General features: G+C 45.4%; 1 protein-coding gene across 3 annotated transcripts in view; it reads left to right on the top strand.

Moving 5' to 3' along the window:
- The window catches only part of rab11fip5a (RAB11 family interacting protein 5a (class I)), a 41884-nt gene extending 31965 nt beyond the window's left edge, over positions 1–9919 (top strand). For 2 of the 3 annotated variants that reach the window (XM_070547006.1, XM_070547008.1), the window contains exons 4-6: positions 1902–4145; positions 5703–5847; positions 7040–7527. In XM_070547006.1, the coding sequence (XP_070403107.1) occupies positions 1902–4145; positions 5703–5847; positions 7040–7297 (2647 nt within the window). In that variant the 3' untranslated portion in view covers positions 7298–7527. Of the gene's footprint in view, positions 1–1901; positions 4146–5702; positions 5848–7039; positions 7528–9547 lie in introns of those variants that run through there. The other variant, XM_070547007.1, reaches the window with a different exon arrangement.
- Positions 9920–12093: the final 2174 nt, after the last annotated feature.

The raw sequence follows: 12093 nt of genomic DNA, 5'->3' as shown, positions 1-12093 counted from the left end.
GTGTTACTACTTTCAAATAAAACATACTTTCTCTCAGTTACCACAATGTATGAATACATCGTATTACATATATCTGTTTATGAAGCATGTGCTGCATGTGTACTTTTCTGCTTCTGTGTGACACCTACTGGTTAGGAAAGGTACTGTCTAAAGAAACCCAGTAACGTTGACTCTGCAGCTGTTATATATTTAAATATCACAACATGACACCCAATAATTTAATGGTAAATAGTCTGCACTTGTATAGCACTTCAGCAAGTCCAGGCACCCCAAGGTGCTTACATTCACCCATTCACTCACATTCACATGTGGGTGGTGATGAGCTACAATGTAGCCACAGCTGCCCCAAGACTTACTGACAGAGGCGAGGCTGCCACACAGTTGGCCCCACAGGTCCCTCCAACCACCACCAGCAGGCAAGTATGGTGACGTGTCTTGCCCAAGGGCACAACAACTGACAGACAGCCTGGGTTTGGACCCGCAACTGCATTGCTGTTTTTATCTCCATCCACACAGACATCACTCTGGCCATCAGGAGCCAAGGAGAAGAAGAAAGTAGAAAACCGCTACGTGACCACCCTGTTAATGAGCAGAACCACAGCTGAACGCTGGTAGTGACGTGTTGGTTTTGTTATCTCACTGTGTCACAATGACATGTTGATCCTCCAAAGTTAGTGTTGCTCAAAAACGTTTGGCTCAAGCAGGTTTGCTATTATGTTTGTGGTTTAAATGACTTTGTTAAAACACCCTAAGTGATTAACAGGACACCGCAAGCCTCTCTAGGCAGACTGTAACACCCTGTTTAATTTTAGAACAGCTTTACTCGTATTAAGAAATGAACGCATCCCAACCTAATTGTGGGGATTATTTTTTTTTACAGGTGTTTATGTCGTATCTGTATCAACCAATAAAACTCTGAGCTAAAAGGGGAGTGAAGACTTCCCCGTGTAGAGCCAGGCTGCAGCTCGGGGCTGCCAGCATCACTAAGAGACGCCTTCAGCTCTCAATACATCCTTCCGGGTCTTAGGCTCTGGTTACAGCAGGTATCTGCAATGCAGATGGAGGCATGAAGCTGCTCTGGTTAGAGTTGCCTTCAGAAAGCTCAAGTAGGGTCGGGTGGTGGTCACGTCAGCCAGTTTGGGAAGACGGTGGCGTGAGCTGGAAAAATCATTGCTCTCTTTTTAGGTCATTGATGGGCGTGACGGCATTGTGTAAGCGTCTGTGGGGTGTGTGCATGCATGTGTGCATCAGTGTGTGTGTGTGTTTGTGCAGGAAGATAACCCATTTTATTTTATTTCCACCGGTGACTCTTGCAGTTTACTGGATTTTAATATATTATTAATCATTTTATTTTTTATTTTTTGCATATGTTTGGGTTTGACGGATGCTTTTATTTAGAATATTTTAATCAGTCTACTGAACCATGATGAGGTCTGGGTTATAATACCCACAATGCCCCCATGTTTACTCTACATTTTCACTTTGCCTCTAGATATCTGAGAAGTAGCAGGCTGGCACCAGTAATATTACTGCACACACCTTCGTCTGCTGCCAAATGGTGCATCACGACCCGCTGAAAACACCAGAATGTGGCTGAAGCTTAAATTCAACCGCTAAGCTCCAACTCATTGCCGAGTTACACAACGTTTCATGTTTCTGTGATGGCCTCTTCCTGTGCAGTTTTCTTCATTCTGTCCAAAACAATACAGTTAGTTTTTCTTGTGGAAACTGAAGCTAAACAAACCTTCAAATGACACTTTATTAGGAATAATTAGCAGCTGTTTTTGCAACATGAACTTAAAAGTTAAGTAAAATGTCGCTGCAGACAAGTCCAAGGATTTACTTCTGCTGTCTGAACAAACCACACTAACTGAGAGGACTGTGTGTCCTTCCTTTCGCAGCCTGGAGGTCTCCACTAAACTAGAGCCCAGCACTGTCCCCCACCCACCACCTCTTCCACCTAGCCATCACCCCTCAGGTCCCTCCATAGATTCTTCCTCTGTGGTTTCTGCACTGCACCACACTAACCCCTTCTGCCATCCACAGACCACGCCCCCTCCCGTGTCTCCCTGCAACCCGTTCTATTCCATTCAGCAGCAAAATCCTTTTTATGTAGATATACTAACTAGCCAGCCCCTAAAGACATCGCTTCCCCCTTTGCCTTTACTTTCCAGCTCGCGGCCCCCCATAACTCAACTCTTTCCACAGCTGGGTAACCCTAACCCTGTCCTGACCTACGCTAACCCCGCTGACTCTGATACTAACAGGGAAGTGCTGTCCAAAGCTGAGAAAAGACCTCTTCCTCCAGCTGCCATGGAACGGAACGAGCCTGTTCTTAAGAAGCTGTCATACCCAGTTACATCTGTCATGGAGCCTGAACCCAATTGGGAGGAATCCTTTGATGCGTTTGCGGCCGGCAGGCTGCAGTGTGCCGCTGACCTCACTACAGAACGCAGAACACAGCACTACACACTCACTGACCGTCCGCTGGAACGCTACTGCAATGAAAACACATTACACACCATCGTAGCTGCTGATGAAAACATAAACGTTAATGACTCGCTGAATCATCTTTCCGAGGCACCTGCAGTTCCCAGCAGGGCTAAGGGCAATAACACACATCATTTTGACACTTTTTCACTTTTCCTCGAGACGATCCCGGAGCACAGAAGCTTCGAGAGCGAGGACCTTACTTCAAACTTTCCCCCTGAGTTTTCGAAACGGACTGAAACCCGACAAAACAGCAAAGGTTCAACCGACTCTGAAGTTAATCCTGCAGCCTTTCACTCACTACTGACCATCTCTCCAGACCCTAGTTCCTCGGGCCTCGGCAGTTCAGCAGAAGACGATGGCCTCTCTGTCTTTTCATCCCAGTCTGACAAATTTTCTGCATCCTCTTCTGAGGAAGCTGAAAAAAGTGCCCTCCGGTTTGAGAGTTTCTCTGAGTCAGCTGTTGTAAGAAATGTCGCAACCTCAGAACCTGAAAATGGTATTGCTGGGAAGTCAGGCGATGTGTTGTTAGACGATGAAGGCCACAGGGGGACTGCTACACCTGAGGCAACTGCAGTTGCACATCCAAAGAGACGGACAGAAGAGGAAGGTAAAGAGACTTGGGCCCTCTACAGCTCCAGCCTTCTGGAGCTACAACCAGAATCCATCAGCTCCTCGCGATCTGATACGTGGGAAGGCAGCGTTTCTGGGAAGGATTTGTCTAAGGATTTCAGTGTTGGTGATGGGGAGATTCCTGGGACCACACTACCATCGTTATGCATCACAACTTCATCCCCTGATGCCACGCAGGATTTGTTGGACATATCCGACTGGAATCCTGGTTCTCCTGTACCACTGAACCTCTTTGGCGATCCCCTCAACGTCAGCTTCATCACCAACAGTCCTGGCAAAGACTTCAGCACTAATTTGTTGTCTGATCAGAGTAGCAGCAGCTTTCTACAGAGCCTGTACCTTAGCGCTGACTCTCAACAGTACCAGACCTGCGATTCTCACCCATCCTCCGAATTCTTCAGCACAGCCGAGCTGAACGAGACGCTGCACTCTGCCAACTCAACTCTCGTTGGTGAGTTTAGCAACATTCAAACAAACAGTGCATTGGACATGGCAGCTAATATCAGCCAAAGGGGCGAGTTTGAAGGATCCCAGAGAGAACCCCCTGAGACAGGCCTCACAGTGGGGGCTGGATTACTAATCCTGCCTGCACCATCAGACTCTTGTACGAGCTGTAAACCAAAAAGCCTCAGTAAAGGAAGGGTGGAGACTCAGCATGGTGTCTTAGCTGAGATGTTCTCTAATTGCCTGCAGAAACATAATGCTACACTACATCGCTCCAACTCTGAGGGAACCCTGGCAGGTGTCTTTGACCAGCTCCTCTTGCCCTCTTTTGGCAGTGATCCCACTTCGATGCAGGCGTCCTCCTTGTTTCAGCCAGACCCTGACCTCCCCTGTCTTACCTCCTTTGCTCCTTCTCTAACTCCTAAAAACAGTAGCTCCCCTGTAGCGCTCTCTGCCCTCTCTCCCCCTGCAAAGATTTCAGCGGCAGAGCCACTCAGGCCAACTCAAGGCACCTCACCAAAACCAGAACCAGAGGAAATCGAGCCGCGGCGGCTGAAAGCAGCCAACCAGCAGAGCAGGTGAGGTCGCACATGCTCAGTGCTCGGTGAAACGGTGGAGAGGGAATCTGTCCTGCTGTTTTCTCTTGTCGCTCTGCTTCCGACGACTCTCAGGGGTGTTCTCCTGTGTGGTGTGACCTTCAGTTGTTTTCAATTTGTTGAATCTCTCTCTCTTTCTCACACACGCACGCACGCACGCACGCACGCACGCACACACACACACGCTTGTGTGTGTTAACAGGACCCTTCTGCAGGTTTCTTGTGTGTGTCCTGTGGTAACAGAAGGGGAAACCAAAGCCTCGGGGCAATTAACAGTTATTATTTTGTCCTGATCCCTACCACACAGGATACCCCCTTACACACACACACACACACACACACACACACACACACACACACACACACACACACACACACACACACACACACACACACTCCTCCCCCTCCTCACAGAGACAACTTCTCACCCAACCACGCTCGTGTGCTGATATTTAACCAGAAATCTGGCTTGTTTTGAGCTAAAAGAGGTGTTGTGTTGTCATTTCCTTTTCACCTTGGGGCAATAACACTCTTAACACATTTCTACATGTTTGATTGCACCTTTGCATGCAATTAAGTTCCTTCATTTCAGATTAAATTCTCACCACCTTCTTGAAGAATGTTACACTTGTTTATTCTCTTTCTGGGCTGATTACTGAACTAAACTGTTGTTTTTGGATTTAAACGGGTTCCTAAACGTCTGGTGCCGTGTTGGAGGTCTACAGCAAGTGCAAATGTAAGGCACAGCAGAGTGTGGATAAAATGTAGGTCACTGACACAGGAAACTGTCTTCCTGTGCTGTTTTGCAGCCATTGTCTCAGAAGATTTTTTAAATTAAACTTTTAGAGACTGGCTTTGGCATTGTTGGCCCGCTCACAAAAAGGAAACTACAGTTTCCAAACATGGCTTTGTTCCAGGGGTTACTATTGTTCTAGAGGACATCGTGATTCTGTAAGAGTTTGCGCTTGTGAGGTCACAAGAAACGTTTAAGGATACTTTTAAAACATAAAAGTCTGCTTTTGACATCTGAAGCAATATACACTCACTGGCCACTTTATTGGGTACACGTTACCAACTGCTCGTTAATGCTAATGACTAATCAGCCAATCACATGGTGGCATGAATGCCATGAAGAATTAAGGCAGTTCTGAAGGTAAAAGGGGGTCCAACCCATTACTAGCAGGGTGTACCCAATAAAGTGGCCAATGAGTGTATTTTTTTAAATTTCATGTAATTTTTTCAGTATAACATTTTTATTTTGTAAATAACAGATAGTTTAGTGATTCATCCTAGGTTTGAGGTTAATCTAATATTTGAGCCACTCAAAATCAACACTGACTAATTATTTTTTATTTTAAGCCATTTCTTTGATTTTAAAAAGAAACATGTGAAACTTGACAAGCTGACGGTTGCAAACGTCCAAAAACAAATGATCTCCAGTATGAGCACCAGATCTTGTTTCTTAGGGTTGAAGGGTGTCTTTTGCTGGGGTTAGTTGAAGTGCATGCCTCACGTTTTGTACTGTGTTGTTCTATGAAGCCCCCACCCAGTGAAGCCCCTGACGACTGCCATGTTGGCGGAGGAGAAGCGGTCAGTGCTGGCCACTGGCCTGGAGAAGCTCAAGTCCACCATCCATCCAGGGAGGAGCAGCCAGATCACGGAGCCGGAGACGGACAGGAAGAAGGTAGTCTTTCTCTTCTCAAGCAGTGATCATTCCACAAAGTCGGTGATCCCCAACTCCCTTCTCCGAAGGCCACTATCCAGCATGTTTTACTGTTTTCCCTGCTACAACACACCTGATTTTAATCTGCAGGTGATTAACAAGCTTCTGTAGAGCTTGATGAGCTGCTGAACAGTTGAACCGAGCGTGCTGGATTAGGTAAACAACTAAAACATGCTGAATACCGGCCCTTTGGGAAGGGAGTTGGGGATAACTGCGCTAAGTGATGGCATGATTTAAACAGAGGTTAGGTTACCTAAACCATCCTAGTCCTCACCTGTGGGTCTGAGCTTACGGTAACATCATGAATACAGGCAGCCATATTGAGGGGTGGAGGCTGCTGGGGAGACGGCGGTCATGGCCTCTGTCTAAGCCAGGGGAGCCCAATCCTGGTCCTGGAGGGCAGGTATCCAGCATGTTTTAGTTTTAACTCTGCTTCAACACACCTGATTTCAATCAGCAGGGGATTAGCTGGCTTCTGCAGAGCCTGATGAGCTGCTGAACAGGTGATTCAACTACTGAATCAAGTGTGTTGGAAGAGGAACAACCACAAAACCTGCTGGATACCGGCCCTCCAGGACCAGGATTGGGCACCCCTGGTCTAAGCTGCTGCCTTCACAACCGGTGCAAGAAACGCAAATGAACAAAAAACACGTCAATATCACCAAATTCTGTCATTTTATTATCTTGACTCTCTCTCTCTCTCTCTCTCTCTCTCTCTCTCTCTCTCTCTCTCTCTCTCTCTCTCTCTCTCTCTCTCTCTCTCTCTCTCTCTCTCTCTCTCTCTCTCTCTCTCTCTCTCTCTCTCTCTCTCTCTCTCTCTCTCTCTCTCTCTCTCTCTCTCTCTCTCTCTCTCTCTCTCTCTCTCTCTCTCTCTCTCTCTCTCTCTCTCTCTCTCTCTCTCTCTCTCTCTCTCTCTCTCTCTCTCTCTCTCTCTCTCTCTCTCTCTCTCTCTCTCTCTCTCTCTCTCTCTCTCTCTCTCTCTCTCTCTCTCTCTCTCTCTCTCTCTCTCTCTCTCTCTCTCTCTCTCTCTCTCTCTCTCTCTCTCTCTCTCTCTCTCTCTCTCTCTCTCTCTCTCTCTCTCTCTCTCTCTCTCTCTCTCTCTCTCTCTCTCTCTCTCTCTCTCTCTCTCTCTCTGTGACCTTCTGTCTCTCAGTCGCTGACAGAAGGAGCGGGCTCGTACTATCACCTGACTCACATCGAACTGGTTTCCCTGCTGGTGCAACGCGAGGCAGAGCTGGAGCACCAGAAGGCAGAGTTTGAGCGTCAGAAACTTTTGCTGGCTAAGCGGGAAGTGGAGCTGAAGAAGCTGAAGCCACAGGTCAAAGACCTGGAAGACTACATCGACACGCTGCTGGTGCGCATCATGGAGCAGAAGCCGACGCTTCTGCAAGTGCGCTCCAAGCTCAAGTGAACAAACGAGGAACTGGACCTGCATCTGTTCACTCTAAACCACAACAGCTCCGTAGTCTCTTCACTGCTACACCGTCCTTTTTGATACAAACCTTTAGGCACTGAGAGATGTCGAGTGAAGTTTTTCTTGCCGGCATGCTTCACTATTCTGAGACGCATCCTTTTGATGGCAGGCTTGGTTCGAATGTAGCACATCCTCAGGTTGTCTTCGGGTCCGTTAAGCCAGGTGGTGGGTTCAGAACCCAGATGCTTCCATTATGGGATCCAGATTTTAGAAATGTTGAATCCTCCTTTAGTCACCTCTGCTGTTTTGTTGTGTGTCAGTCCGTAGCAGATTGTATCCAGTTGATTCTTACTCAACAGAAACAAACAGCTTTTCAAAGTGTTACAGCGTTAGAAGAGTGCTCACATTGTGTTTTGTCTGATAACCGAATCAGCGCCAGTCAAATCCACGTCAAACTGTCAGGTTTTAGGTTGAGTTCCTTTTTTAAACATGTTTGTTTTTCAGTGCCTAGAATTTACCTGCAAATTCCCTTTGGTAGTGTTCATCTGAACCCAGGACACCTTAGGTGTGTTCTTGCTGTGTCGTATCTCTAATTCCATGCTGTAGTTCTTTTTTAAAACACAGGGTAGTTTTGTTTACCTGTTTTCCCTCTACGTTTCGTTTGCGGCTGCAAACTTCCTCAGGCTGACGCTGATGGTGGTGTCACTTCCTTCTCCGTTTACGCGGGCAGCAGAGGACGTTGTCGCCCTCTGCTGCCCACTCTCCCCTCTCCGACTCTCCTCTTTCTTGCGCTCCTTTCTATGTTCTATTGTTCGTGCTTTGAGTTGGCGTCCGGTTTCTCCTATGTATGTTTTATTGCAGTGATAACCCTACCATACATTAAAGGCATAACAGAAAAAATAAGAGCAACAATGAAAAAACACAACATAAACACACCAACAAAGCCATACACAACAGTTAGAAACAGACTAGTACACCCAAAAGACAAAATATCAGCTGGACTTAAATGTGGAGTCGTTTACGAAATCCCGTGCAAACTCTGCAATAAAACATGCATAGGAGAAACCGGACGCCAACTCAACACACGGACAATAGAACATAGAAAGGAGTGCGAGAAAGAAACGAGTCAAAGACACACAAGAGCAGCAAAACAAGAAGCAGAAAGCACAATAAAGAAGTCAGCCGTAACAGATCACTGCACAAGAGAAAACCATATAATGGACTGGGACAACACAAGGATCATAAACACCGAACAACAAAAATACAAAAGATGGATAAAAGAAGCTATAGAGATAAGGAGACGTGGATGTGGGACCATGAACAGAGATGATGGAGTTTACACGTTGAATCGTGCATGGGACTGCATCATCGGAGAGGGGAGAGCGGGCAGCAGAGGGCGACAACGTCCTCTGCTGCCCGTGTATAAACGGAGAAGGAAGTGACGCCACCATCAGCGTCAGCCTGAGGAAGTTTGCAGCCGCTGACGAAACGTAGCGCGGGAAAACAGATAAACAAAACTGCTCTGTGTTTTAAAAAAAGAACTGCAGCATGAACCTAGGATGTTTGGTTTCCTACACACGACCAGGAAAACAAGCCAGTCCTGCTGTTTCAGAAGCGAGCAAACGTTCCCTCTCTGCTGACTTAATTCAGGTCATTATTGAGCTCTTTATTGTTGTTTTTATTCTAAGGGGAGTCCCACCTTCACCTACACCATCAAATGGGGCGATCGCATCACCAACAGCTAACAAAGATGGTCTAGTTTTCTAAAGCGAATTAAAAGTCTTTCCATGTTGAGGCCTGACTTAAATAATCCGAATGAAATACCCCTGAAATGTCCTCAAATCTGCTTTAGAAAAGTCAGGATTCATGCAGCAGCTCTGGTATGTTCCTTTTCTATGGCTTCATGCTGTTTGATGGGTGTCACTTGATTTCTGATGCTCCAGAGCTGGTTTTGGGTCAACCCTCTGCAGGAGCCTCCTGATACTTCCAGACTAGCGTTTGAAACCTTAAACCAAATGAGAGGCGTGGGAGTTCGGCTCCTTTGCGTCCACATTACTGGGAACTGATTGTAACCAATGCAAAGTGTTCTTAGCCAGTGAATGAATGGTTTTGATTTTCACCACAGGATCAGTGCTGCTTATCCATCGCTTCCTTCCTTACTTCCTTATGTTTGGTGGTTTCTCTGTTTTGTGGATGTGTCTTTAAAGCTCAGTCCCATAAGCTAACTGATTCTCATATGGGTCACAGTGTTTTCAGGTGAAGGCAGTATCACTGCGTATCAAGATCAGGCACCACCGCTTCTCTGATCTTCCTGCTTCTGCTTCCCCACATGTGTGTTATCAACACGTCTCCAGTGCGTTGAGAAGATGCCTGCAACATGCTGGTACTTGACTCCCTGTTCTTTGTGTCTGTGGACCACATCTCCTTCTGTTTCAGCACGCATAACGTTTCCAGGTGTTACAAAGGATATATACCACGTTTAACAGCATATAGACCATATTGAAATGCCAAACGCTGCCTTATTTTAGCTTTTTTAACTCTTTACTTTGTTGTTTTTGAAAATCAAGCTCTTAATTTACCTGCCACAGCTCAGGCAGATTGAGAGGAAGTAAAGCCACCTGTTCGCTAAAAGGTTAAGCCCGTCAATGCTTTGTACGACATTTTTTTAGATCACTGCACTGCAATGAATTAAATGCATACCAATAGAAAATAAGTAATAAACATGATTTATTGTGAAATGCCAAAAAGTGAACAAAAAGAACAACAAAAAAAGCAGTGAAACTCAATCTGTGGAGCTGATCGATTCACCATGAAGTATTCTGATAAGACACCACTTTAAACAGCATTCGTGGATGTTCTTACGCTACTGCTGTACCTGTCTGTGTGATGTTGGTATAGTTAGGTTGACTTTACACTGTGATGCACTTTCTGATTGCTCTGTGATTAAGCACATGGCCTTCTTTTGACACCATTCAATAATGATTTGCCAGTGAGCTCAAAGCAAACACCCAACACCACCACGTGACCTTGGTCCTGCCGTGTGTCTGCCAGGAGCAGAGATGACCGTGTAAACACACATCAGCACCGGCCATGTGCATAAACCATAAAAACCCTCTTTCATGTCTTTCATTTAGCACAGTTTTTATTGAAGTTAGAACCGATTCTGGTTTGTCCTGGTGTGTGTAGCTGGTGGAATGTGCTCAAGGTGGTGTATAAGGCTAGGAAGTTTACAATGTGATGCAATTCTGTTTCACAAATTTTGTATATTTAATAAAGAGTATTTTGTGTTTTTTGCTCACCGTATCTTTTGTTGATTATTTTATTTAAAGGTATGGTTATTGTTATTATTATAAAGTGCCACAATACAATAAAACATGATAATAAGGCCTCTAACTGGGAAATGTGCACACAGCTTGTTCAGGAGGGAGCATTTCCCAGGGCCTCCACTAGGAGGCTACATTCCCTTCCAGACATCTACGGGCTGGAGCTGTCTCATTCTGTTTAACTCCCACTTTTTGCAAGATGAGCCTCTTTTTCTGTTGACAGCACGTGAGGAAGTCTGATTAGCAGTGAAATCAGTCAGTGACAGATTTTAATAATTCATTTTGATAATTCAAATTCAAATTGAAAACAAAAGGAAGTCAAAAGGCAGGGGTGGTTGTAGGCCAACATTTTCAGGGGTCCACAGTGGGCCCCTATTTTGGTTTACAAAGAAGAGGACCCTTGGTGTGCTTGAGAACACGCCCCTGCCCATGACCTCACACTACTGCAAATCAATTCTTACATTGCACCCCATTTCCAAGGCTAAAAGAGTAAATCTGTGAGTTTAACATTAAATCAAGTAGTTTAACTGCATTGTATTTTTTGACATGAACGTATCTCCACTTTTACTCCAGTATCTATAATCTCTAGTTACTCTACCACCTCTAGTTACTTCACTAAATGAAGATCGGGCATGTTTTAACCAGAAATGCAGCCGACACACATTTTAAGTCAGATTTAAATCTGCTGTGTTTGTTGAAGGTCAAGTGAATCTATAGTAGCCCATCTAGCTAGTAGGGGTGTAACGACATGCCTAAAATCCCGGTTCTGTGTCTACCTTGGTTTAGATGTTATGCAACTTAAAAAGTAGGCTGAACTATTGGAAAATAGAAATATTCAACTCTGTACTATCTTAAATACAACATTATGAGTTCCAGCTCATAGCTTTTTCAGGTACATTCAACCCCCATGTTGCTAAACACGCACAGAAGTTATTAGTTTGCATGAGCATTTGCCCAACGGGTCCACATGTGTTTTGTTGTTCTGGAGAAGGTTGATGTCCTCATGTAGGGTGGTTGGCTCTCTGTCCAGGGCCAGAACAGAAACGGACACTGCAGGGCAACGACCCCCTCTTATTTTTGAGAGCACTGTTGCCTCTGCCATTTTTAAAAATTATTTCTGTATTTTTTAATAGTGATGATGACGAGAGCTTCTAGGCTGAATGACTGTCTAGTAGAGATACTAGAAGATGTATAAAAAGCTGATTTTAATGCCTCAACATAAATAAAGCTGTTTACATTTATTATTGATAATAATCATTATTTACTAATGAGCCTGCTAGAGGCTGGAGATGGAGCCAAGTCCCGTTAACTTCTGTTTTGAAACAATAATAAAAGAGGGGCTTCTGGGAAATGTAGTCACCTGAAAAACATGCATGGACTGTGAAAGGACGGCCGTGTTCGAGTTGAGCTGCGCCTCACCTGGAAAACAGACGAGAGCAGACGGAAGCAGCAGGGGGAGTGGCTGAAAGC

The sequence above is a fragment of the Nothobranchius furzeri genome, chromosome 18 (assembly GCF_043380555.1).
Source record: "Nothobranchius furzeri strain GRZ-AD chromosome 18, NfurGRZ-RIMD1, whole genome shotgun sequence".
In the NCBI taxonomy this organism is placed as follows: Eukaryota; Metazoa; Chordata; class Actinopteri; order Cyprinodontiformes; family Nothobranchiidae; genus Nothobranchius; species Nothobranchius furzeri.
This window is presented reverse-complemented; position numbering and strand designations above follow the sequence as displayed.